General features: G+C 39.3%; 1 protein-coding gene across 3 annotated transcripts; it reads left to right on the forward strand.

The window, feature by feature from the left end:
• The first annotated feature begins 3 nt into the window (after positions 1-3).
• DEG8 (Trypsin family protein with PDZ domain-containing protein) lies at positions 4-27849 on the forward strand. 3 transcript variants are annotated; one of them, XM_010260069.3, is made up of 13 exons: positions 4-155; positions 1042-1169; positions 2903-2985; positions 3109-3207; positions 3434-3500; positions 4015-4090; positions 4229-4295; positions 24700-24917; positions 25307-25374; positions 26415-26494; positions 26771-26857; positions 26925-27032; positions 27517-27849. In XM_010260069.3, the coding sequence occupies exons 1-13, from the start codon at positions 70-72 to the stop codon at positions 27643-27645; spliced, it is 1296 nt and encodes a 431-aa protein (XP_010258371.1). In that variant the 5' UTR covers positions 4-69; the 3' UTR covers positions 27646-27849. The 3 variants fall into 3 exon arrangements, with proteins under 3 accessions (XP_010258371.1, XP_010258370.1, XP_010258372.1); XM_010260068.3 differs by lacking the exon at positions 4-155 and adding an exon at positions 175-482; XM_010260070.3 differs by lacking the exon at positions 4-155 and adding an exon at positions 498-609.
• The last annotated feature ends 72 nt before the right edge of the window (positions 27850-27921 follow it).

A 27921-nucleotide genomic window follows, 5' to 3' on the forward strand; every position in this document is an offset into this window, starting at 1 on the left:
CAATTTACAACGGTCAGCGTGTAGTGAAAAGAATACATCCGGAGACCGGGATAAGATAAGCTTTCTTCTATGTTGGCGCCTTGGCGGTCTCAGACTCAGACAGAAGGGCACAAGCAAATACCACATCCCGCCACCATATTTCTTAATTATTACAGGTTTTGCACATCAGTACATCACTTAAACATAAGAAGCTTAATCTAATGGATAACGTCGATTTCAACATTGCTTAAACCCTAATCCCTCCCTCCCACTTTCTCGTTATATTACATATACTCTAAAGATTTACCTGGATTTCTTACAATTGTTACCGAGATGCAAGTGTTAGCTTGCAATTCTCCCCTGCAATATCGGCGTTTCGAAAGTCCGAGACGTTTTGGTCGAAGAGAGATTTGCTTCGATGGAGTTTCGTCATTTTATTCTCAAACAGATGCGCAGACTGATTCTGTCGACAATGTCTCTTATAAGCCTGTCCATATTCAGAGGTTATCCGATTCTGTTCTCAGAAAAAGCCCCAATTCGCTATTGCTTAGCAATTGATATTGCCTATTTTCGTTTTTAGTTTATCGGTTTGCTGGATTGTATAGTCCTTGTTTTGCTATCTGAAACTGGGTAATAGCTCTTTTTTTTTTTTTTTTAACTACTAATTCATGGCCCAATCTGAACTTGAAGTAGAGTTACTTGAACGCTTTATTTTTATCATATGCAATTTTTTAATCGATTCTTATCTTCATTGAGTTTTAGTGGTGTTGCTTAGTATTTTGGTCATAGATGTGTGCATGAAGAGACCGCTGATGTATGTAAAGCACAAACATCTATGCGTATGATGAACTTGTAGATAGATGGGTATATAGGCAGAAGGACTTAATAATCTTTTCTTTTATAAGATAAAAGGTGGGTGGGCATTTGGTGCAGGGAGATTATGTACGTGTACCTGCAATTGTATAGGTGTTCTCACTTCTATCTCTTTAGTAATGAATGCACTTACGTATGTAAATGAGTGTACTAACTACTAACAAACATGACGGATATGTTTATATGTAGGCTGGATGAAAGTCACACTAAGGATTTCGGTGAAGTAATATGCAACAGCATTCCTTTCACCACTCGGCGCATGTTGTTTGCAAGTTCATTTATGTGCTTATTTTCTCGTCCTTCAAGGTATTTCTCAGGTTCGCACTGTTCGGTACCTAATTCACATTGCATTTCCTTTGTGATTAAAAGAAAAACATTATGTAAAACAATCATTTATTTTTATCTTATGTGCATCTTGGTTAGCATAAATTATGTTGAATGGTGAAATTCATTATTAAGCAGTTTAAAGTTTTCTTTCAAAGGTTCATAGTTTGTTTTTCGCCAAATCCCAACAACATTAGGTTTGATTTGGAAATAGGCTACAATTATACTTCCCAAAACAGATATACCACAACCTTGAGTAGGATTTCTCTACCTGGTTTGTGCCCATAAAAAATCAGTTCCCTCTCAAGACATAATTGATTTCCAAAGCTCAAAAACGTTTATAGGTCATAAGTAACAATTGTAAGATAATGAATTGCAAGGAAAACATGCAAGTGCTGTTATAACATAGAGGTTCTCATTGTACAATTTTTTGTTCAAACCTTCTGAGCAGTTTGCTCCATCTGGAAGATGTCTTATACAACTAAGTAAGAACTTCCTAGTTTGACAATTTGACCAACTTTATTCTTCGGACCTATAAAAATAAGTCAGAGCAAAATCTGGAAGAATGTTCATTTGTCTGGTGATTAAGACAATCTGACTGGGCCATAGTTGTCAACACCTTATGATTTATGATAAGATTCATGATTTGAATCATGAATTCTCAGGGTTTCAATTCAAATCTCATGTCTTAATCCTTTTCTCAAAAAAATTTACAAGTACTACTTGAATCTTTTGGTATGATTCATGAATCTTACTGATTGTATGGTTCATGTGATTCAAAATTTCAAATAAATCCAATTGAGACCCGGTCCTCTATTTTCTCATTCCTCTGCTTCTTTTATTCTTTTTTCAATGCTGTGTTTTAAAATGCTTATTTGAATAAGAATTATTTATGTTATTTAAGACATATTTAGAAACCTTGTTGAAATTATTTTACATCATATGTTGCTTAGTGAGCCATTATATCCGGGTCAGTTTATTTTCAAGTTAAATTTAATTATATCATCTTACTTTTCTAGTGTTTTTTAATTTTTTTGACAGTTTTTTCAAAACAGAAAAAATATTATGGTTTACGATAGTATTCATTCTTTGATTCAATTCAACCTTCTCTACGATTTACAATATGATTACAATTTTCATAACATTGGGCTTGACCAATTTCTTTTCTAAGATGTTTCGTATAGGCTGCTGAATTTGCATTTTTGAGTAGATAGCAGTGTTTGACAATATATGGAGGAATAATCATTTCTAGATTATTTCCAATATTCTTAATTAACTTCAATGGATGGATGAGATCCCAGCATACTTGTTTTCCATGGATTAAGCACTTCTTTTGCCTGTATTTGATGTGTTGGTCTAAGTTGGACTCCATGCATATTTTACTGAATGTATAGATGAATTAATCAATATTGAAAATCAGTTTATGCCTTTGCATAATTCTTTTATCTTGGGCTCCATGGGGCTACACAACAGGGGGTACCCTATCCCTCAAACCCATAATCCCCAACCCTGGTTAAGGCGGTATTATAACCAGGGACCTTGGTACTGCACAATTTGAGTTTCAAACTTTGCACCTGGTGTTCAGAACCTGCAATGCGCAGCAGCTTGGGTAGTTCTGTTTTGATGATCAAGTTTTTTTAAGAACTTATTTTAATCTTGGAAACCGCATAAGTGCATGAAGGGCCATATGCATATTTTACTTCTAATTTTTCTATTTGGATTACAGCCCATGCTTTAGGAGATCCATCTATGACGATTGAAGAAGTAACACCTCCCATATTCTCATCTGGGATGCTCTTTCCTTCTGAGGTTCATTCAGAACTATATCAGTAAATCATTAGAATGCTTATTTTTATGGAATCATACTACAACCCTATGGTATCTTGCTTGCATTTCAATGGAAGGTGTTACTGATATATAGCTACTTGACAGGAAAGAATTGTTAAACTCTTTGAGAAGAACACTTTCTCTGTTGTCAACATTTTTGATGTAACGTTGCGCCCTCAACTTAATGTAACAGGCGTTGTTGAGGTATTTCCTTTCATTACACTTAAAATCCCCTTTATTGCCTTTCAATGGTATTAAGAAAGATCTGAGTAACCAATTCTAGTTTGAGTTGGTTGTATAGGTTTGTAGCTGTGTATCCTTATTCTGCTACATGGAGTGATTTCATGATTTAAAACCTTGACATTCTCTCCTACTTATTTTCTTGTACCAACATCTATCATTCTCATAATCTCATTATGCATTATGCCAGGTTCCTGAAGGAAATGGTTCTGGAGTAGTCTGGGACAAGCAAGGGCATATTGTGACAAACTATCATGGTAAGAGCTAACTGAATGAGTAAATACTTTATCATGTACGAGTATGATAAAAACTCATTTATGAGCTCCATTAAATCAGCATGCATCTATCTATGGTTCTTTGGTTTGTCCTTTCAACTTATGTGAAGTCCTGTGTATCTGGTTAAGTTCTTCAATAATGGCATATAAGCCCTTTCTTCTTTTACCAACTTACCACCTAGTTACTGTGTTCATTTTGTAATTTATTATCAATCTTTATTAGTGGGAGAGAATTTCTCTTGCAGTAAGGTTTGTCAGTCTGTCATTTTCTTTTGTTCTATCTGAAAATTAGGCAAAAACTGATTGATCAAAAAAAAAAAAAGACAAAAATTGCAACTAAGTACATATAGTTGTCTCTGTTTTAGCATACAAATCAATGGTAAGTTTGACTTTTAAGGTGGTTATCAACCACATCCTATTTCTATGCTTACTCCATTTGTAAATTAAGTGGCTCTAGGATAATAGATTGACTCTTCTTTTTCTTCACATGATGTAGTGGTTGGTAATGCTCTCTCAAGGAATCCAAATCCTGGACAAGTTGTTGCACGGGTTAATATCCTTGCATCTGAAGGGTGAGCCTTACAGTGCCCTGAGTTTCTTTCTGAAAAAGCTGAACTGTATTTAAGTTGATGATTTCATGAGGTAGAATATAATTTTCATTTGTGATTCTAGTAGTTTCCAGTTTTCTCACTGATTTTGCTTTTTGAAAGGGTGCAAAAAAATTTTGAGGGTAAGTTGATTGGAGCAGACCGAGCTAAGGATCTTGCTGTCTTGAAGGTTACAACTTCTCTTTCTAAAAAAACTTGAGAATTTTCATGATAATTTAAAATGCCTGTTAAACAGTTTGTTCTTGAGCTTTGGGAACAGTTATTGAAATTTTGTTACTTATCACTGATAATCGATAAAAATGACATTATTTATTACTCATGTTAATCAACTCAATGATTCACAGCATCATTGAGTTGCTTGATGTTCTCTTGCTATAATTGTTTTTATTTATATATTTCCCCAAACTTGTTTGACTTGGAAGTTTGAAAAAGATCCCTTCTAAGAGGGCATAAAATATGTTATTCAATAGTGTAGAGAACATTGATGTGGGCCCCACAGCTGTGGTACCACTCTGTCCGTAGGGTAGAATGTATCTAGTCACAGCTGTGGTTATTTTGTTGTTCTGTTATTTCTAGTTTCAGTTTTATATTGGTTGCTATTTGTTAGCAGTTATGATGTAAACACCAAGGGCAGATATGTCCTTTCATGTAACTAGCATAACCTATATATATTAACTTGACGGCGACAGAATATTGACATTCTGTTCTTCTCCTCAAAATCTGTGTTCTATTGCTCTTCCATCACTCTTTCTTCTACATCTTCACTTTCTCTTCTCATCGAACCTAAAATCTCTTAGTGATCAAGACTGAATAGCAGTCTTGAAAACCTACATGGTATCAGAGTCAAGTTAGGGTTTTTCATGTGAGTCTAATACCAGCCGACCACATGAGAATCTCCTAGGACTGAAAGCTGAAAAGGAGGAGTTCGCAGACTGATTCTTGGAGATCGCCAGAGGTACTAGCAGTTGTTGGAAACTTGCTAGGGTTGCAGAGTGTTGGTGGTCAGGAAGGATCAGAGAAGACTAGGGTTCAGGTAACCCTAGAAGGCAGCGAACTATTTTTTCCTTGTAAGTTGTTACTTTTTAATAGAAGTTCTTTCAGAGAAGATAGGTTGGACCTATCTGGAGGGGAAGGCCAAACCATTCTAGCTCTTTCTCTCTTCGATTTCCTAGGGTTTTACATCAAACCCTGGACCGAACTGTGTTTCTCTCTACTCTAGGGTTTGAAAGTGATCTGCGGCAAGCTCTAGTGGTTGACTGAACTCTGTGATCTACCTAGAGCTACTCTTAAGTTGATTGGTAGATCCGATCAGATTCTAGGGTTTCTTATTAATCCTACTGCAAGCTCATCTATACAGTTTGGACTGTGCGACTGAATTGCTTCCTTTCAGGACTGATTAAAACCCTAACTTTCCCTAGCATATCAGTTTTGTTTTAAAGCTGTTCTCAGAGTTCTAAGGGGGTTAGAGATCTACGGACAGCTACTGCTGTGTTGGCTAGTTGGTTTTAGATCAGAATTACTTCGGTTTTGTGCACATACACTGAGAATACAGATCAGGCTTATACTGTTTTGATTGTGATTGGTGATTCAAGTACTGTTTTGAGACTTGACAGAAATGGAGTCTAAAATTCAGGCAGAAGGCAGTCTTGGGAACATCAGTTATGGTGGTCTTTCTGAGATGGGTGGTCAGATTACGACCGTAAAGTTTGATGGATCAAACTATTTGGAATGGGCCCAATCAGCCATGATGGCTATTGGTGGAAGGGGTAAATTAGGGTACCTCCTGGGAGATATGAAAGAACCTTCCAAGGGAGACCCGACATATACCAAGTGGATGCAAGAAAACTACTTGGTTATGACATGGCTGTGTAATTCTATGCAGCCTCGTATTAGCCGGAATTATTTGTGGGCAAAAACAACTAAGGAGATATGGGATGTTATGAAAGAAACTTACTCCCAACCCCTTAATGTTGCCAGAGCATATGAATTGAAATGTGAAGTGAACACCCTTAAACAAGGAGAGAAACCGGTATCGGTCTACTTCTCTACCTTGAAGTCCCTGTGGCATGAGATTGATCACTTAGAGACTCTTGAGTGGGAGAGTCCCAAAGATGCTCAGACCCATAGAAAGCACATCGAGACAAACAGAGTGTTTGAGTTCCTGGCGGGACTGAACTCAGAATATGATATTGTGAGGCAGCAGATTTTGACTAGAGACAGTGTGACTCTCTCTCAGGCTTACTCATTTGTACACAGTGAAGAAACCAGAAGGAAGGTTATGATGCAACCCATATCAGCCTTTGTAGCGGCTACACCCAAATCAGGGGGTGATTCAGAGAAGGATAGGAGGAAGGAAGACAAGAAGGATGTAGTATGTGAATATTGTAAGAAACCCAAACATACAAAAGAGACATGTTGGAAACTGCATCCCCACTTGGTTCCTGCGAAGTTAAGAAACAAGAAGGGCACTGCTCATGTAGCCATGAACACTGATTCAGCATCCTCATCTGGCACAAAAGGAACATCTTTGGAGACCTTAGCTGCAGTTCGGGCTGCCCTAATATAGCTAGAAAAGGAGGTTGGAAATTCAGCTCAGCCACCGCAACCTCCATCAGCCCCTGTCACATCTGCCTTCGCCCATTTAGGTACTCGAGCTTCAGCCTATCATGCCTCAGCTCCAGGTACTACTGAACCTTGTTGGGTAATAGACTCAGGTGCATCTGATCACATGACTAGCTTGCCTTCACTGTTTACTACTTACCATTTGTCTTCTGGTAGGGATAAGGTATCTATTGCTGATGGCTCCCTGGTTCCTATTTCTGGGAAGGGTGACATCAAGCTTTCAGATACTATCTCCCTATCATCTGTTTTGCATGTGCCTAAGCTTGATACTAACCTTCTTTCAGTCAGTAGTATTACCAAGCATATGAACTGCTCAGTAACCTTCTTCCCTGACCGATGTGTTTTTCAGGACTTGGAGACGCAGAAGGTGATTGGGACTGGCCGTGAGACGAATGGGATCTATCTGCTCGGGGAGCGGTTTCGTCAGGGAGAGTCAGTAGAGAAGTTGTCTTTTGTTTCTAAGAGTGTGAGTCCGGTTATGCTTTGGCATAACCGATTAGGTCATTTGTCTTTTCGATCTTTACAGAGTCTGTTTCCTACTTTATTTGAGTCTATTGAGTTGTCTTAGCTACAGTGTGAAAGTTGTGAGTTTGCTAAGCATTGTAGAAAGCCTTATTTATTGAGTAATAAAAGGAGTGATAGTTCTTTTGATATTGTGCATACTGACGTTTGGGGGCCTTATCATATCCCTTCCATGGGTGGGTACAGATATTTTTTGTTATTTGTTGATGATCATACCCGCTTTTCTTGGGTTTATCTCATGCGTTCACGAGATGAGGTACCTTCCCTGACCCAAAATTTTCACCAAATGATCCTAACCCAATTTGATGCCAAGATCAAAGTTCTCCGATCTGATAACGCAAAGGAATACTTTGCTAAATCATTGACATCTCTTCTTCATCATGGGGTTATCCACCAGAGCTCTTGCCCTCATACACCTCAGTAGAATGGAGTTGCCGAGAGGAAGAATAGGCACATTTTGGAAGTGGCTAGAAGCCTCATGTTTACTTCCAATGTCCCTATTCGCTTCTGGGGGGACGCTATCCTCACGGCGGTATACCTTATTAATCGGGTCCCTTCCAGGGTCCTTGATATGCGATCTCCTTTTTCGCTTCTACACCCACGTGAGGACTTGTTTTCTATTCCCCTTAAGACATTCGGTTGCACTTGCTTTGTTCAGCTTCTCGGACCCCATCCCTCCAAGTTCGAACCCAAAGCCTCCAAATGCATCTTCCTTGGTTATGCACAAACTCAAAAGGGTTATTGCTGTTATGATCCTGTCTCCGGGAGGAAGTTTGTCTCCATGGATGTCACTTTCTTTGAGGGGACACCCTATTATCCTCGGGTTGCCCCTCAGGGGGAGAGTAGTGAGAGTGGGGGTTTGAGTTCTTGTCTTCAGGGGGAGAGCAGTGAGAGTGGGGAAGTTCCTTTACCTATTCCATTGGGTGATGAGAACTGCAATGGTGAGGGTGGTCAAAGGGATCAGGAGTTGAGGGAAAGCTGCAATGGTGAGGGTGGTCAGAGGGATCAGGAGTTGAGGGTTTATCACAGGCGGTGCAGGCAGGTTGATCCTAATCATCAGCAGTCCAGACCAGCTCCAATCTCATCTGCAGCTCCAGGTCCAGATACTTCAGTCCCAGAGCCCACAGAGACTTCCCCTACAGATGATCTTGACCTTCCAAATGCAGTCCGTAAAGGGAAACGACATTGTACCACATCCACAACCCACTGTATTTCCCATTTTTTATCCTATGATCGCCTATCTCCTACCTACAGGTCCTACCTTAGCTCCATTTCCAATGTCCCTATTCCAAGAACAGTGCAAGAAGCCCTATCCGTCCCTGAATGGAAAGATGCAATGCAAGTTGAGATGGATGCTCTGTTGAAGAACAACACCTGGGAGGTAGTTGATTTGCCAAAAGGAAAGAAACCAGTTGGATGCAGATGGGTATTTACGGTGAAGCATAATGCAGATGGATCTATTGAGAGGTATAAAGCTCGGTTAGTTGCAAGAGGGTTTACACAGACTTATGGCATAGATTACTTGGAGACATTTGCACCGGTAGCCAAGATGACTACTATTCGAGTTCTCTTGTCCCTTGCAGCAAGTCACACTTGGCCTTTATACCAAATGGATGTGAAAAATGCCTTTCTGAATGGAGATCTGCAGGAAGAAGTTTACATGCGTTTGCCTCTTGGCTTCTATGATGCAGAAGTAGGTAAGAAGGTCTGCCGGCTCAACAAGGCTTTGTATGGTTTGAAACAGTCACCTAGGGCTTGGTTCGATAGATTCAGACTAGCACTTGTGAAGTTTGGATATGTACAGGCCCAGTCAGATCATACCCTATTCATCAAGAGGGTGGAGTCCTCTTTGACACTGTTGGCAGTATATGTTGATGATATTGTGGTGACAGGGAATGATAGCCATGAGATTGAGTCTCTTAAACAGCTTCTTCACCAAGAATTTGAGGTGAAGGACCTTGGTGTACTCCGGTATTTTTTGGGTATTGAGGTTGCTAGATCCAAATAAGGGGATCTTTATATCTCAGAGGAAATATGTCCTAGACCTGTTGGCAGAAACTGGAAAGTTAGGTGTCAAGCCTGCAGATACACCAATTGAACAGAATCACAGGATTAGTGCCGAGAGTGGGGAGCTTCTTGAAGACAAAGTTATGTTTCAGCAATTGGTAGGAAAGCTCCTATATCTCTGCCTCACTCGGCCAGATATTACTTATGCTGTTAGTGTTGTTAGCCAGTACATGCATTCTCCTAGAACCACACATCTTCTTGCGGTAGAAAAAATCTTAGCCTACTTGAAGAGATGCCCAGGTAGGGGTATACTTTTCAAGAACAACCATCACATGAAGGTGGAGGTTTATACTGATGCAGATTGGGCTGGGAGTGTTGATGACAGAAGGTCTACCTCGGGATATTGTGCCCTTGTGGGAGGAAACCTTGTCTCCTGGAGAAGTAAGAAACAAAGTGTGGTCTCCTGGTCAAGTGCTGAAGCAGAATACAGGTCCATGGCCAATGGAGTGGCTGAAATCCTATGGCTAAGATCTCTACTTGAGGAGTTGGGTATTGAGTATGAGAAGCCCCTGATGCTGTACTGTGATAATCAAGCCGCCATTAATATAGCACATAATCCAGTACAGCATAACAGAACCAAACACATTGAAGTTGACCGCCATTTTGTGCGAGAGAGGGTCTCATCTCAAGAAGTATGCCTCCCTTACATCACATCCAGTATGCAACTAGCCGACATTCTTACTAAAGCCGTATCAAGAAAGAAGCTAGAGGCGGATCTATCCAAGTTGGGAATGATGAACATATACTCCCAACTTGAGGGGGAGTGTAGAGAACATTGATGTGGGCCCCACAGCTGTGGTACCACTCTGTCCGTAGGGTAGAATGTATCTAGTCACAGCTGTGGTTATTTTGTTGTTCTGTTATTTCTAGTTTCAGTTTTATATTGGTTGTTATTTGTTAGCAGTTATGATGTAAACACCAAGGGCAGATATGTCCTTTCATGTAACTAGCATAACCTATATATATTAACTTAAAGTGGCGGCGGCAGAATATTGACATTCTGTTCTTCTCCTCAAAATCTGTGTTCTATTGCTCTTCCATCACTCTTTCTTCTACATCTTCACTTTCTCTTCTCATCGAACCTAAAATCTCTTAGTGATCAAGACTGAATAGCAGTCTTGAAAACCTACAAATAGTTTTTTGGGATTTTGTTTTTGCACATATGTTATGGTTAAATATTTAATTGGGAAGGTCAATGGCTTGAGGTAGTGAGAAAAGATGTGGAATCTTGTTTTGACAAAGGGTGTTGCTTTCAATGGAGAGGAATTTGAAAATAGGGTTCTTTTAACTATTCCATATGGTTGGGGTAAGGCTCTTTCTGAGTTGCGTTGAGTTATGATTAATATGTTGGTAGTCTTGGGTAAACAGTAAAGAAATACCTCCCTTGACTTTATTTTAGAGAACATACTTATCTCTCATCTATAACTTGTTATAAGTTTGTCATTCCTGTTGCAGTTGTTTGTACTTTTAATGAAGAACCTTACTTTATGACTCATGTTTAAAATAAAAGAAAATGATGTTGGTGTCTAACTATTACTTGGATTATATAAAGAGATGTTTGGGAAATGTAGATATTTTGTATTCTTACATGCTTGGAAATGAAAGCCTATCATATAATATTGCAAATATCATAGATACATTTTGGGATATTGCGGTCTTTGTAAGTGCTGTGGAGTTTGTGATACTCCCTTAGTGCTAGGCCTTGTCTTAGTTGAGGCATCTTTGATTAGGCAAGTTTGAAGGACTCCTCACCTAGCTGAAGTTATATAATTTTTTAATCTCATTTTTCTTTCATTGTGTAAAATATCTAGTTATACATAGTTTTCAAGGCGCCGAGGCAAGGCTAGGTGATAGGGGGCGCCTTGTCGCCTAGTTGCCTAGGCAGGCATCTAGGTGTTGCTTAGACGATGAGATTTTTTTTTTTTTTGAATTATAACCTAGGGTAAGGTAATTCCCTAGGTTCCATAGCAAGCAATAGCCATCTTTCACTATTATTTGTCTATAATCTTCATAAAAATGTATAAACTTCATTCAAAACATAGAAAGTCAACATATTGATAAAAAATGGAAGAGAGAAAAGAAATTTCAGAAAAGAGTAAAAGAAAAGAAAGGATGAAAGAAGAAAATCACTATGTGTTGATTGGACAATTTTGAGTTCTTCCATGCTTATTAGTTCAGGTTTTGAAGTCTTTGAGGGCTCAAGATAGTATACATCTTGATTGAACCCTAACAAATAAGAAAAATAATAAAAGGAAACTAGTATTTTAGCTCAATTTGAATAATTTAGCTTAATAATGTCCATTTTATAATTATAATCTTGATTGAACCCTAATTACCTAGGCATCACTCTATATTTTAACTGTTACCTTAGTATTACCTGATTGCCATAGTTAGGTAGTATATCATAGAAGTAGTCTCTATGTTATATGATCATGGTTTGTTCTTGTATCATTTGGTGTAGCAATAAAATGCATGCCTTTGTTGGGTTATTTGGTTTTTCATTTGATTGATAGCAACATGTTTGTGTTTTATTGGATGATCACAAGAAATTCTTATGACTATGTGGACTCTTGAAAATCATATCACCCAGTCATGCACTCATGGGTGATTATGTGAACTCATCCCTCCACATAGGCTACCTTTGTATTTTTAATATTCCTAGTAAGGTAGTGGATCCTAGAGGTAGTCTCCATTTTATCATATGATAGTGGGTAGTTCATGTATCACTTGGGGTAGCAATAGCAAGCATGCACTCATTGGGTAATTTTGTTTTTCATTTGAGTGATAGAATGTCTATGTTTTATTAGAGGGTTGCAAAAAAGTGTTGTTTACATGTGGGCCAGTTGAAAGCAAATTGCCTAGGCATGACTCACAAGGTGATTTGGTTTTAAATTTGATTATTAGCATGCTTGTGACTTATTGGAGGAGATGGGATGAGGATGGTGTTAACCAAGAGGAGGTGTTTATAGGGGAAGATTAGTTTCTTTCCTCTGCTAGACTCATCTTGCACGTGTTGCAGCTGGCATTTGTGGAGTTCGTTTAGGATCTAGTTCCGAAGGAGTTAGTTTTTTCTTTTTTTTTAGAGTCTTCTTTTTTGCTGGCTTCTTTTGTTAGTGTAAGAAGTGTCTAAGTTAGTCTGTTCTTCTATCCGGTGATTTCTTATCACCTTCCTTCTGCATTCTCTTTTTTAATGGATTTTCTTATTTACTTTCAAAAGTAGTGTGATCATGTGAACTCGTTAAAATCAAATCACCCAACCATGCACTCACTGGGTGATTTGCTTTTCTTTTGATTGATAGAATGTTAGTGTTTTATTGGAAGGTCACAAGAAAGTATTGTGACCATGTGAGCACATCACAACACATGCTAGGCTACCTTGGCATTTCTTGATTGCCATAGTAAGGTAGTAGACCTTAGAGGTAATCTTTATTTTTTTTTCATATATTTGGGGTAGGAAAATGGCATGCACTCATTGGGTGATTTGATTTTCATTTGATTGTGAGCATGCTTGTATTTTATTGTAGGGTTGCAAGAAAGTGTTGTGACCATGTGAACTTATTGAAATCAAATCACCCACACATGCACCCATTTGACTTTTCATTTAATTGATAGCATGCTTGTGTTTCATTGAAGGTCACATGAAAGTGTGTTGTGGTCATGTGACTTGTCATTCAACATGGTATTTCTAAATTGTCATAGTAAGGTAGTAGACCTTAGAGGAAATCTCTATTTTTTCATATATTGTAGGTTGTTAGTGTGTCGTTTGGGGTAGCAACCATAGAATGCAATCATTGGATAATTTGCTTTTTTGTTTGATTAATAGCATGTCTGTGTTTTATTAGAGGGTTGAAAGTAAGTGTTGTGAGTGTTTGTTAACAGGTGTATTATATGTACTGTACACAGGCTTAGTACCCGCAGGGGTATTTTTGTAATTCTGTAGACATATTGTTATGTACGGCCAGAATAGTATAAATAGAAAGCTTCACTCGACTGAAGCTAAGTTTTGTTGAGGCCTTAACTCAGTTGCCTCTTATTCTTCTTCCTCTTCTCCTTCTTCTTCTTTTCTCCTTCTTCTTTTCTTCTTCTTCTTGGTCTCCTGCTCAACATGGTATCAGAGCAGGCCCGTCCAGGCTTAGAAAACAACTAGCTGAGGTCTCTCTCAACTGCTGCGAAGGAGCTATAGTATTGATGCTTGAAGACAAGGAAAATGAAGCTTTTCTAGTGTTGCGGTTAGTCTTCACTGCCGAGGGGGCTCTGCTACAAGTATGCTGACTGTTCAACTTCCTAGCACAGAAAAAGGGTTCGGCTACATGTATTTTTTGTTGGTAACTGGGTTGCTTCGGCTAAGAGGACTGTAGAAATCCATCCCAGATGTTCGAAGGAAGGCTCTGACCTGAAGGGAAGTTCGAGTTCATGACTGTACTGCCTATTGCTGGTACAGAACCTTTTTTTTCCCTGTTTATGGCTTCTTGCACGACTGTTAATGTCCCAGAATCTGAGTAGGGACTGTTCCCCTTCCTCCGATTGTATGTTGCCCTAGTCTGCTTTCTAAGGGGCTGTTGATGAACCTTAGAACTTGAGTGACTGTTCGGTTGCCCTGGAAAGTGGATATCAACCGATTAGGTGTGGTGAATCACCACTTGTATTGCTGTTCCTACTGTGGTTTTTTTTTTGGGTTGAGAAGCTGTATCAAAGTTGTGAACTGTAGGTCATTCAGACCTAGTTACACTGCATGTGCAGCTCGTATATTGTTCTGTGGACTCCTACACAGTGTAGGTCATAAACCCTAGTACTGCAGCTGCAGTGTTTGTGCTTGGTTCTCTGTGAGGCCGAAAATCAGCAAGTGTCTAGTTGTGGACTGTTGCAACTCTGTAAGACTGTGCTTTGATTTTGTGTATTTCTAAACTGAGAATCATGAGTAGTGAAGATTCAGCTACATCCGAAATCTCCACAATGCTGAATGGAATGAGTGGGAACAGTGACCTATCCTTCTCTATGGCTGTTGTTCCTCTTGACGGGTTAAACTACCTAGAGTGGTCAAGGGGGATCAAGCTATACATAACTGCAAGGGGAAAAGTAGGCTACATAAATGGAAGAATCAAAGAACCACCTTCTGGAAATGTAGAACATGATAGATGGGATTAGGAGAACAATATGGTTATGTCATGGCTTTTGATCTCCATGCAACCGCAAATAAGGAAGAACTTCATGTGGGCTGAAACTGCAAATGAGATCTGGGATCAGGCAAAGTGCACATATTCTGAACTTCGGCACTATGCCAAAATTTATCAATTGCAAGCAACTTCATCTACTTGTAAACAAGGGGAGAGGAGTTTATCAGTTTATTACTCTGACCTGACAACTGTTTGGAACCATTACCAGAATATTGAGTGGAAGTGTGAGGAAGATGCAAAATTGTATAAGAAACTTGTCTCACAGCAAAGGGTGTTTGCCTTTTTACATGGTCTCAATCCTATCTATGAACCCATCAGAGTACAAATTCTAAGTTCTAAGGATCTTCCTTCAATTCAGGAGGTTTATGCACTTGTCCAGTCTGAAGAGAGCAGAAGGAACTTGATGAACAGCACCGGAGGGGATGCAATTGTGTTGGCGGCAAAGGGGGGTCCCTCTACTAGTGGTGGACCTTCTTTCAAGAGAGGGGATCTCCAGAAGAAAGCAGAAGATAAGGAAAAATTGTGGTGCACTAATTGTCAGAAGCCCCTACACACCAAAGATACTTGTTGGGATCTCCATGGGAAACCGAAGTGGGCTTAGGATTTACCTAAGAAGCAAGGCTCAGATGGTATTAGAAGATCCGGGCAGCAAGGTACCAAGAAACACCACATGGCCAATATGGTTACTCGAGAGAATCAGCCCTCCACCTCCACTGTGACTCAACCACCACATGGCCAACATAACTACTTTGGATCCGATCCAAGGGAGGATATTGTCAACTCCTTCCGTGACTATTTGGAGCTTTATGGTAGAACAATTCGCCAGATGGATGCTCCTCCCACCACCTCTCTTGCATCCACATCAGGTAATCCTGCCACAGCTTTCCATGTTGCTTCTCACGACCTTGACGCTCCATGGATCATTGATTCTGGAGCGTCAAAACACATGACTGGTATGTCTTCTTTCTTCCAAACTTATCACCCTCTTTCCAGAAGAGATAAAGTGAGACTAGCTGATGGATCATACTCTCCCATAGCTGGTCAAGGAACTCTCTCTCTTCCCCTTGGCCTTACTCTTTCTAATGTTCTTCATGTTCCAAAATTTCCTATGAATTTGTTTTCAGTCATTAGTGTTACAAATTCCTTAAACTGTTCTGTGACTTTTTCCCCTTCCTATTGTGTGATTTAGGATCTGGCCTCGGGGAGGACGATTGGTAGGGGTCGTATGGTTGATGGACTCTATATGCTGGAGAATACGGCTGGCCTTCTTGGTACAAAGTCTATGAGTCAGTTCAGAAGGATGTATTTATGGCATTGTCGTTTGGGTCACTTGTCTTTTGAGTCGTTGAAAGTTGTTTTTCCAGAACTGTGTAAGTCCGTGTCTGTTTCCAATTTTTCTTGTCAAACGTGTCAGTTAAGCAAGCATTGTAGAACTCAATTTCCTCAAAGAAATAGTAAATCTGAGTTTCCTTTTCACATTGTGCATTCGGATGTGTGGGGTCCTGTTACTTTACCTTCTGAGAGTGGCTACAAGTACTTTATTACCTTCATTGACGATTATTCCAGATACACTTGGGTATATCCAATGCGAACCCGTGAGGAAGTACCAAAAATTATCCAAGATTTTCAGCGGATGGTCTTCACCCAATTTCAGACCGAAATTCAAATAATTCAATCAGACAATGCAAAAGAATTTTTTCATAGTGACCTCACGGAGTTCTTTGCTTCACATGACTCACTTCACCGGAGCTCTTGTGCCCACACGCCACAACAAAATGGTGTGGCTGAACCGGAAGAACCGTCACCATCTTGAAGTGGCACGGGGTTTACTACTCCACATGAATGTTCCCAAACGTTTTTGGCTTGAGGCCGTCCTTTGTTCTACATACCTCATTAACCGAATGCCCTCTCGTTGGTTAGAGTACAAAGCTCCACATTAGCTTCTCTTTCATAAGGCCCCTCTTCTTTCTATTTCTCCTCGTGTTTTTGGTTGTCGGTGCTTTGTCCAAAACCTATCCCCCACCCGGGGAAAATTGGACTCTCGTGCTATCCCGTGCATATTTCTTGGCTACTCATTTTCTCAGAAAGGGTATCGTTGCTTTGATCTTGTTTCACGGAAATTCTGTCTCCATGGATGTTACCTTCTTTGAGGATGAGCCCTTCTTTCCTGTTCCTCCTCAGGGGGAGTGTAGGTATGAGGAGAAACTGGTTCAACTTCCTCCTCTCCCTACTCCTTCTCCTTCTCCTTCTCCCCTTTCTCCCTCTGATCCTCCACCTTTCCGTGTTTTTTCTCGTCGTCGTAAAGGCCAATCAGGTTCAAGAGTTGAGGAGAATCCAGAAGCCGTACCTCAAATGCCATCAAATTCCTTGGGGGAAGATCATACTCACTCAGGTAACTTGACTCCTAACCTCCCTGTTGCTAATGATCTTGACCTTCCCATTGCCCACAGGAAAGGGGTTAGGTCGTGCACCACCAAACACCCAATTTCCAACTTTCCTATGAGAACATCTCACCTTCATTTCATGCTTTTCTTACCTCCATTGACAGTATCCCTATTCCCAAGAATGTGGCAGAAGCTCTCTCGGTTCCAGAATGGATGAAGGCCATGAAGGAAGAGATTGATGCTCTTCATAAGAATGGCACATGGGAACTTGTTGGTCTCCCTAAGGGAAAGGATCCAGTTGGATGTAAATGGGTGTTCACTGTTAAGCATGGGGTTGATGGAACCGTGGAGAGGTATAAAGCTCGTTTAGTGGCAAAGGGTTTCACTCAAGTATATGGGGTTGATTATGCAGAAACCTTTGCTCCTGTTGCCAAAATGAACTCTATTAGAGTCATTTTCTCTCTTGCTGCCAATCTGAATTGGGATCTACATCAGCTCGACATCAAGAATGCCTTCTTGAATGGTGACCTTTAAGAGGAAGTTTATATGGTTCAACCCCCCGGTTTTTTGGCTCAAGGAAATAAACAAAATGTGTGTAAGTTGAAGAAGTCTTTATATGGGCTGAAGCAATCACCAAGGGCTTGGTTCAACAGATTTTATACTGCAGTTTAGGAGAGGGGATACAAGCAATGTTAGTAAGATCACACACTGTTTGTAAAAAGAGTAGAAGGTAAAATGGCTGCCCTAATAGTATACGTGGATGTTATAATTGTTACTGGTGACTGGAAGGATGAAATTCAAAGTTTGAAGGGCTTCCTTGCCACTCAGTTCGAGGTGAAAGATCTAGGACCCGGCAAATACTTCCTTGGGATTGAGGTTGCCCGATCAAAAAGGGGTATCTTCATCTCCCAAAGGAAATATGTCCTAGATTTGCTCAAGGACACGGGAAAGATTGGGGTTAAACCAGCTGACTCTCCCATTGATCCCAACCATGAGTTAAGTGACAGTCAAGGTGAACCACTTAAGGATGTGAAGCAATTTCAGAGGCTTGTAGGGAGATTGTTGTACCTCTCTATGACTCGTCCAGACATAGCATATGCTGTTGGTGTCCTCAGTCAGTTCATGCATGCACCTAGGTCCACCCATCTTGAAGCAGCGGAGAGAGTACTACGGTATCTTAAGAAGTTCCCGGGTGTTGGTTAATTATTCCAGAAACATGGACACTTGAGAGTTGAAATTTACACAGATGCGGATTGGGCTGGATCTCAAAGTGACAGAAGGTCTACTAGTGGTTACTGCACCTTTGTAGGAGGGAACCTTGTTACTTGGAGGAGTAAGAAGCAAACCGTGGTAGCTAGATCCAGTGTTGAAGCTGAGTACCGTGCAATGGCACACGGAGTAGCCGAAGGTATGTGGATAAAGAATCTATTGGGAGAGTTGGGTTTTCCAGTTGGTAAACCCATGACTCTACTCTGTGACAACAAGGCAGCTATCAATATCGCTGCCAACCCGGTACTACATGATAAAACAAAGTACATTGAAGTTGACAAGCATTTTATCAGAGAGAAAATCATCACAGGCGAAGTATGCACTCCATACATCAGCTCTGAAGACCAACTTGCAAACTTATTTACAAAAGGGCTAAACCATTCCAGACATCAAGGTCTCTGTGACAAGTTGGGCATGATTGATATCTATGCTCCAACTTGAGGGGGAGTGTTAACAGGTGTATTATATGTACTGTACACAGGCTTAGTACCCGCAGGGGTATTTTCGTAATTCTGTAGACATATTGTTATGTACGGCCAGAATAGTATAAATAGAAAGCTTCACTTGACTGAAGCTAAGTTTTGTCGAGGCCTTAACTCAGTTGCCTCTTATTCTTCTTCCTCTTCTCCTTCTTTTCTTCTTCTTTTCTTCTTCTTTTCTTCTTCTTCTTTTCTTCTTCTTCTTGGTCTCCTGCTCAATAGTGTTTAAACACATCGAAACCAAATCACCCATACAAGTACTCACTAGATGATTTGGTTGATTGCATGTCATGTTTTATTGGAGGATCAAAAGAAAGTGTTTGTGACCATGTGAACTCATTGCTCCACATGTTAAGCTATCACTGTATTTCTTGATTTGTCAAAGCAAGGGGTGGACCCTAGAGGCATATTTTCCAAGGTGTCAAGGCGACACTAGGTGATGGCTTTTTTTTATAAAACCTGTCTTTAACTAATCACTATTAATTGTTGCCTAGTTGTCTTGGTGATTTTTTTTTTTTTGAATAAAAAACATGAATCCTGGGGTAATTCCTTAGGTTCCATAGCAAGCGACAACCATCTTTCGCTATTAATTGTCTATAATCTTTATAAAAATGTATAAACTTCATTTGAAACACAGGAAATCAACATATTCATGAAAAAATGGAAGAAAAAAGAAATTTCAGAACATAGAGGGGTTGAGCCTCTATTTTTGTCCTATGAAAAGAAGAAAAGAAAAGAAAGGATGAAAGAAGAGAATAATCAATATGTGTTGATTGGATAAAATTTTGAGTTCTACATGTTGATTGAACCTTAACAATGAGAAAAGTAATAAAAAGAAACTAGTATTTTAACTTAAACTGAATTATTTAATTTAATAATGTCTATTTTATTCTAAGTTGGTCCTTTGCCCCATCTTGGGGTGCCTTGGGTGGTATCCTCATAATCTGGAAGAATGAGGAAGTGGATTATCAGGAGGAGTTGATAGGACAATACTCAGTATCAATAAAAGCCAAGAGGATGAGTGATGGAAGGATGTGGGTGCTGACTAATGTGTATGGCCTGAACTCATATAGAGAGAGGGATACATTATGGGGAGAGTTAGCTGCAATTAGGGGCCTGTGGGATGGTCCGTGGTGTTTGGGTGGGGATTTCAATGTGATAAGGTACACAAGTGAGACAAACAATCCCAATCAGACCATAACAACAAGTATGAGACATTTCAACTCCTTGATTGAATCCCTAGAATTGAGAGAACCTATCTTGTTGCAAGCCTCCTTCACATGGTCAAATTTTCAGGAAAGTCAAGTCTTCTCAAAACTGGACAGGTTTCTTTTCTCTTTTGATTGGGAGGAGTTGTGGGGAAACTTAACACTAAAAGCCCTCCCTAGAGTAACCTCGGACCATTGCCCTCTAAGCCTCTACCAAGAAAACCTTATTGGAGGCCCCACATCCTTTAGATTTGAGAATGTGGCTGCAAGTTCCAAATTTTTTGTGAAAGGTAAAAGATTGGAGGTCAGAAGGTGGAATAGGGGCTAGAGAGAAGGTGGTGAGATTCACCAAGAAGTTTAAAAGATTGAAGGAAAAGATCAAGGAGTGGAACAAAGAGGAATTTGGAAATCTTGAGGTATTAAAGGAGGATTTAGCTAGGAAAATAGAAAAGTTGGATCAAAAGGAAGCCAATAAAGAATGTGGGCCGGAGGATAGAGCCGAAAGATGGAATTTAAAAGTGCAACTAGAGGAGATCCTAAGGAAAGAAGAAATTTCTTGGAGACAAAAATCAAGATGCAAATGGCTTTTGGAGGGGGATGGAAACACTAGATTTTTCCACTCCCTAGCAAATGGGCAAAGAAGGAAAAACCAAATCTCTAGTATAGAGGTGGAGGGAAGAGAAATCAACTCAAAGGAGGAAATTGAAAGGTGCTTTGTGGATCATTTTAAGTCAATCCTAGGTTCCTCTATTGAAAGCAACTTGGAGTTGGGAGAATTATAGTGGGATAGAGTGCCAGAAACCAAAGCTGCTATCTTAGAAAGAGCCTTCAGTGTAGAGGAGGTCCATGAAGCAATCTTCTCGATGGACAGATCAAAGGCTCCAAGGCCGGATGGTTTTTCAATGGCTTTCTATCAAGAATGTTGGGAAATCCTGAAGGATGATTTAATGGATGTCTTTGTTGAGTTCTATCAAAATGGGAAACTCTCTCCAGGAGCAAATGCAACATTTATCGCTCTAGTGCCAAAAAAGAAAGAGGCCAAAACCCCTAAGGATTACAGACTGATAAGTCTTGTGAGTAGCATGTACAAGATCATTGCTAAAGTTCTGGCTGGTCGGTTGAAAACAGTTTTGCCATTTGTTATTTCACAAAACCAATGAGCTTTTGTAGAAGGGAGACAAATAGTGGATCAAATCTTAGTGGCAAATGAATGTGTGGTAGCTAAGAAAAAACAAGGTGGCAAAGGTTTGGTTTGTAAATTGGATCTAGAAAAAGCTTATGATATGGTGGATTGGTCCTTCTTGTTGAATCTCATGGAAAAGATGGGTTTAGGTGAAAGATGGAGAATGTGGATCAAAGAATGTATTATCTCAGCACACTTCTCTATTCTCCTAAATGGGGTAGCAAAAGATTTCTTCTTGGCTAAAAGAGGACTGAGACAGGGTGATCCCTTATCCCCATTCTTATTTACTATTGTGGCTGAGGTTCTAAGTAGACAAATCATCAAGGCTGACCAAGAAAATCAGTTTAAAGGCTAGAGGATTGATAGTTCAAAAGTGGTGGTGTCTCACTTGCAATTTGCAGATGATACAATCATTTTCTATGAGAGTTGTGGTGAATCCAGTTTGAGGAATCTGAAAATTTTGGTGGACAAGTTTCAACAGGCCTCCAAACTAAAAGTAAATTGGGGAAAACGTTTTGTAGCTGGAATAAACATAGGGGAGGGTGACATCCAAGCCATGGCAAATTTGCTAGGTTGTGAAGTGAAAAGCTGGCCCTTAGAATACCTAGGTTTGCCATTGGGGGGAAACCCAAAAACTGAAAGTTCTTGGAAGCCAATTTTAGAGATTCACAAAGAAGTTGGCAATGTGGAAGAGAAATTACATTTCCCGTGGGGGTAGAATCACCTTGATAAAATCCACCCTAGCAAACCTGCCTACCTATTTCCTTTCCACCTTTAAAATCCCGGTGAAAATAGCAAGGAAGTTGGAGAAGATAATGAGGGATTTCTTCTGGGAACCTGGTGATGAAAAGAAGGATCATTTAGTGAAGTGGGAGCAAGTCTGTAAACCTAAGGAGCAAGGTGGCCTAGGTATTGAGAACATCTTACAGAAAAACAAGGCCCTTCTAGGGAAATGGCTATGGAGATTCCCTTGTGAAGAAGATAGGTTGTGGCACAGGGTCATTAAGAGCATTCATGGTGAAGCAGAAAACAACTAGGATGCAAAATTAGCCTCCAATGCAGCTTTGAACTTCCCCTAGAAGGCAATCTTTGAGGTACTACCAACTTTTCTTCAATTATTCATCTCGGTGTTGGGTGTGGCAATAAAGTTTTATTCTGGGAAGACCTTTGGGTTGGGGATTTGCCTTTTAAGGATAATTTTCTGGACCTCTACTCTTTATCAAACCTTAAAAACAAACCTGTTGCTAGGGTTGGCATACTTTCAGATTTGGGTATCTCTTGGGACTTTGGCTTCAGAAGGGGGCTAAGGGAAAATGAATGTGAATCCCTATTGCTTTTGCTTTCAACCCTTGAGAAGGTCTATTTAGACCAAACTACAGCTGATAGTAGAGTATGGTCCCCAACTCCTGATGGTTTATTTTCTTGTGCCTCTTTCTTCGGTCTGCTCACTCATTCTAATCCTTTGGGGGTGAACTTTCCAGTGAGAGAAATCTGGTGTAAACCGATCCCTCCTAAAGTGCAAGCCTTTTGTTGGGAAGTGTTCCTAGGGAAGGTTAATACTTGTGATGTGCTATAGAAAAGAAGGCCAAATAAATGTCTCTCTCCTCATGTGTGTGTCCTTTGTATGGATTGTGGTGAAACCCTACCCCACTTACTCTTATCCTGTTCCTTTGTTTCTTGTATTTGGGAAATTGTTTGTTCTCTCTTTGGATGCAGATGGGCTCCTCCACAGGATGTGGTAAGTCTATTCAATCCCTCCCTCCTGAGGCAACAGAAGAAAAGAGGAAAGTGCTTATGGAAGGCAGCAAGAGCTTCTGTGGTTTGGACTATATGGGAGGAAAGAAACCAAAGAATTTTCTTTGGAAAAAGTAAATCAAAGGAGGAAGTCATTGAAACCATAAAAATCAGAACTGCACATTGGGTGATGACCATGGATCTATTCAAAAACTTCTCTACGAATGAGATTCTAAGAAGCTGGACTGAAGTAGCACAGACAGATGTTCCCAAAGAAGTTGTGAGAGCGGAGTGGAAGCCACCTGCACTGAACAAATTAAAACTAAACTTTGATGGGAGTTCCTTTGGCAACCCGGGAAGGGCAGGTATAGGAGGTGTTATTAGAAATCATCTAGGTGAAGTTGTGGCACTCTTCTCGGGACCAATAGGTATTGGTGATTCAATACAGGCGGAATCGTTGGCTCTACTTCAAGGCTTAAAGATGGCTGAGCAGATTGGTACAACAGACTTAGAAATAGAAGGAGACTCACTGCGGGTCATTTCTTGGGCTAAAAAGATTACATCAGCACCTTGGAAGCTATTTACATACAGAGAAATTAACATAATTGCAAGGAAGTTCAACACTCAGTTTGGCTGGATCAAAAGGACTGCAAATGGGTTGGTGGACACTCTAGCAAAACAGGGGGCTAATAGATCTACCTTGTACTGGGCAGAACTGTAAATGCTTTGTAGTGTTTGCAGATTGGGTTAATGCTTTCTGCAACCAATATCTATTGTATTTCAATATTTCTCTGTTATTAATAAAATCCTTTTGCTGATAAAAAAAAACTAATGCCTATTCTATTATTATAATCTCAAGAAGTTAAGAATATAAAAGTATCCAAGAGCAACATGTAAAAAATATCTTGGTGATTAAGTGAGGCAACCCTCAATGAGTGCCTTATCGCCTAGGTGGTTTCCTTGACAATGGTTATACTTCAGTGTCATTTGTTTTTGGATTTGTACAATTTTTAATTCCATTTGTTAATCAGCTACTTCCCTGCCTTATTGCTATAACAACACCATGCCATTAATTCCCTAGATAAACAAAGAGGATTTATTTTAGACTATACCAAGCTTTTAGCTATAACATGTCAGAGTTTTATAGCATCATTACCATCTCATGCAAAGAGATATGTTTTTTATCCATACATGTAATTTTATAGACTGAAAAGCTATTACTTTCATGGATCTAGTTCTCTTTTATCATGAATACAAATACGATAGTTACTAATGAAAAAAATAAAAGAAATGATGTATAGCATCTCACTTGTATCTTGGGTTATAAATATTTGAGTAATATACTGAAAGTAAATGTTGCAAATGTTTCTTGACATGTTTGTGATACCATATTAAATTCTCTTGCAGATCATATAGAGATTCCTTTTCCTTGTATATCAGGAATTTTTTGTCCCCTAAATTTCCATTTTCCCTTTTCAGTTATTGTACAGGGGTGATTTCTCTGTTGGGTGCCAAGTACTAGGATTAATGAGGATTACTTCGTAAACATTGATCTCTTTATATTTGCAGTTCTTTTGGTGGATGAGTGTTGCCCTTTCTATATCATTTCTTACCTCTTTATATCCTTTTTTCTTGATAATCTTTTAGTGGGTACTTGGCAAGAAAAGAGGAAAACTTACATATGCTTAATCATCTTTCTGTCAAATCAGAAGAGAAGCATATCCACAGTTGCTTCTGGATTTGATGAAAATAGCAAAAAAAAGAAAAGCATATTTTGTCTGTCATTTACATCAAAGGAATCACAGATTTTGACTAATTCTTCAAATGTTATCAAGAAATGCACTAATTTTGCATTTGGTTTGTGGTATGGAAATGGAACTGATTATGGATATCATTTTGTTGTCTTGGTGTTCTTATCTTTATTGTTACAGGTAGAAGCACCTGAAGATTTGCTAAGGCCAATCATTGTGGGGCAGTCAAATTCTCTAAAAGTTGGCCAGCAGTGTTTAGCAATTGGAAATCCATTTGGTTTTGACCATACCCTTACTGTTGGAGTTATTAGTGGATTGAATCGTGATATTTTTAGTCAAACTGGAGTAACAATTGGTGGGGGTATTCAGACAGATGCAGCCATCAATCCAGGGAACAGGTTTTCCAGGAAGCTCTCATTCTGATGAAACTATATATATATTTTGAAACTGAGAATTGAAAAATTGAGTTGCTCATCTTCATGTGACAACAAGAATTGTTCATATTCCAAAAAAGTTCCTAGGTTACATGATTTGCTAAAGATCCCATTATTGACTTGCTTTTACCAAAATTTAAGCTTTTTCCTGCAGATTAAACTTCAATTTCTGTTAGAATTAGGATGGCCACTTACATTTTACAAATTTAATCTTTGACAATCAATTTGTCTCTCACATCTTGAGCATCATTCCTTGGAATTATGGGATCCTTTATTTGCATTTGCAAATGAACATTTTTTCTGTGTACATGCATTTGCCTATATCTGTTTCTTATCTTTCATATTTTTTGCAGTGGAGGCCCTCTACTGGACTCAAAGGGGAATCTGATTGGGATTAACACTGCAATATTTACTCAGACAGGTATGGTTCTGATTAATCAGTTATTTATTCCTAAAGTTCCATTTATTTCACTTTAAATTGCTAGGGAAGAAAATCAGATTGAAATATTTGAGCTATATTTTTGCCCCTTTTATGGGGGAAAACTCCGTTTTCTATGCATTTACAACAAGACCTGCTAAAAATGGTGGAAAACAGTTTTTTTTTTTTTCCATAAAATGGGTGAATATAATAGCAAAAACATTTCAATCTGAAAAAATTTCTAGTCCCTTTTACATTGTGGCCCCGTTCGTTTGCAGGTAAATATGCATGGGAAAGTTGGTCAATGGGCAACTTTTTCCCATTGACCAACTTTCCAATATTCTTTTTGCATTAAGCAATGGGCCCCACAGTAAACCCTTACTTTCCTGGGTAAAACTTACGCATCTCCCAGGTGGGTAACTTTCCCAGCTGGGAGAAATTTTTACAAAACCTGATGGGACCATTTTACCCATTTTAATAGTTACTTTTTGTGGGTAGAAATGTCATTTTATTATTTACCTGGGAATCCTAAAAATCAAAAGAACCTGGGTAAGTGCACTTACCCAGGTAAGCTGCACTGTTACAAACAAACTGGGCCTGAAAGAAACAGAGCCTAAGACTTTAGGCTGTGTTTGTTTTGAAGGGAAAGGTAGGGAAGCCTGTACAAACCAAACATAGCCTGAAGGAATAGAATTTTTTTTACTCTGAAAAATCTCAGTTAAGTTTTTGCCCTTTCTATGGCAAGAAGTTTTCTGCCCCTTCATTGAAACAAGTACAACCTAATTTAAAAAGAAGTTAGAGAAACTGCAACTTCAACTCATTTATAGTCATATTGAGGGGAGTTAAATCGGCGCCAGTCAATTTTGCAAATAAATTTGCTCTAACAGGATGGTTTGTTCTGTTAGGTGATGGGTACTAACTGCCCTAGCATTCTCACCAAAGATACTTAATGAGGGACTTTCCAACTGAAAAGTTTCTATAAACCTAGGGACTAGGGACTACTACTTAAGATACTCAATTTTCCATTTTTGTTGATATGGCAGGAACATCTGCTGGTGTTGGTTTTGCCATCCCATCTTCAACAGTACTTCAGATAATACCTCAGTTGATACAGTTAGGCAAAGTAAGTTAATCCCCCTATCTAATTTGGCAACAATACTTCAGATACCTCAGTTGATCCAGTTTTCCATCCCATCTTCAGATAGGCATAGGAAACTGATTTCTATTTATTGATTTATTTGGAAATTTGAGCTCCTCTGCTTTAATTTTGCTTCACAAACTTTGCCTCTTGGAACTATGGCTACATTTTGCATCATGCAGTTGGGCCATTATATGTATTCCTTATGTCTTGCACGAGGTCTAAAAGCTGTGGTTGTTTTGTGGCCCATCTGTGTTTTAGGTCATTCGAGCTGGTTTGAATGTTGAGGTTGCTCCAGATCTAATTGCAAATCAACTGAATGTTCGAAATGGGGTTCTTGTTTTGCAGGTATGTGCAACATTATAAATTCTATTAATCATCTTATCATTCTAGAATTAACGGTTCTATTTGACAGGTTCCTGCAAATAGTCTTGCAGCTAAGGCTGGTCTACTTCCAACAACAAGAGGCTTTGCTGGCAATATAATTATTGGGGATATAATTGTTGCAGTTAACAGCATACCTGTAATTGCCTTTTATTCTATCTCTAATCTTTAGTATAAAACTTGGTTTATTTTTCTGTTATTCTTGACGAATTCTTGCATTTAGATAGAGGTCGGCAAGAAGGCAGACCTGGAACTGTGTCCTCTGGCTTTTCTACATTAGAGGGTCAAGACCAAAACTCTGTCAGATCTACCTGAAAGCAAGGTTCAAAGTATCAATACTTATCGGCCTGTATCGACCAATACGTATTGTGCCAATGGTTTCCCGATACGCCCCTCCAGGGGTTGTATCGATACGTATCGACCTCGCTTAAATTGAGCCCTTCCAAAAAGGCCTTGACTATTTTTTTTTGCCAAAAAACACAACTAAATTTCATTACTAGAAATATCAAGTACTTACATCCTGTCCTCCATCAGTACCTCCTTCTGCAAGTAGTTCTTTTGTAAACTGTTTGGAGGAAGGGCGTGAATTTTAATGAATATTGTATGTGCTTTTGGCTGGACAGGTTAGAAACAAAGCAGAGTTATCCAAGGTTTTGGATAACTACAATGTGGGGGATAAGGTCCTACTCAAGGTTCAGAGGGGCAGTGAGAATTTAGAGTTGCCTATAATTTTAGAGGAGAAAAGTTCCTAGCAGAAGCGAAGGCTGGTTCCTCCTTCAGAATCTGGACAGTTGATTCCAACAGATGGAGGGTATTCGTTTATCATTATTCTTTCGAAATGTATTCAATTGAAGTTTTGAATTATACAGAGGATAAACGCCGATTAATGGGTAATGTAAATTTGGAAGATGGGCTAATATAGTAATATGAAGAAATTGCTGTTTGTTTTTCTGTCATTAAGGTCTCTAATATTGAAGTGATGTCTTCTTATAACGTCTTCACCTTTTGCTTGTCAGTATATCTCTTTT

The sequence above is a fragment of the Nelumbo nucifera genome, chromosome 4 (assembly GCF_055504915.1).
Source record: "Nelumbo nucifera cultivar China Antique chromosome 4, China Antique-T2T, whole genome shotgun sequence".
Classification (NCBI taxonomy): domain Eukaryota; kingdom Viridiplantae; phylum Streptophyta; class Magnoliopsida; order Proteales; family Nelumbonaceae; genus Nelumbo; species Nelumbo nucifera.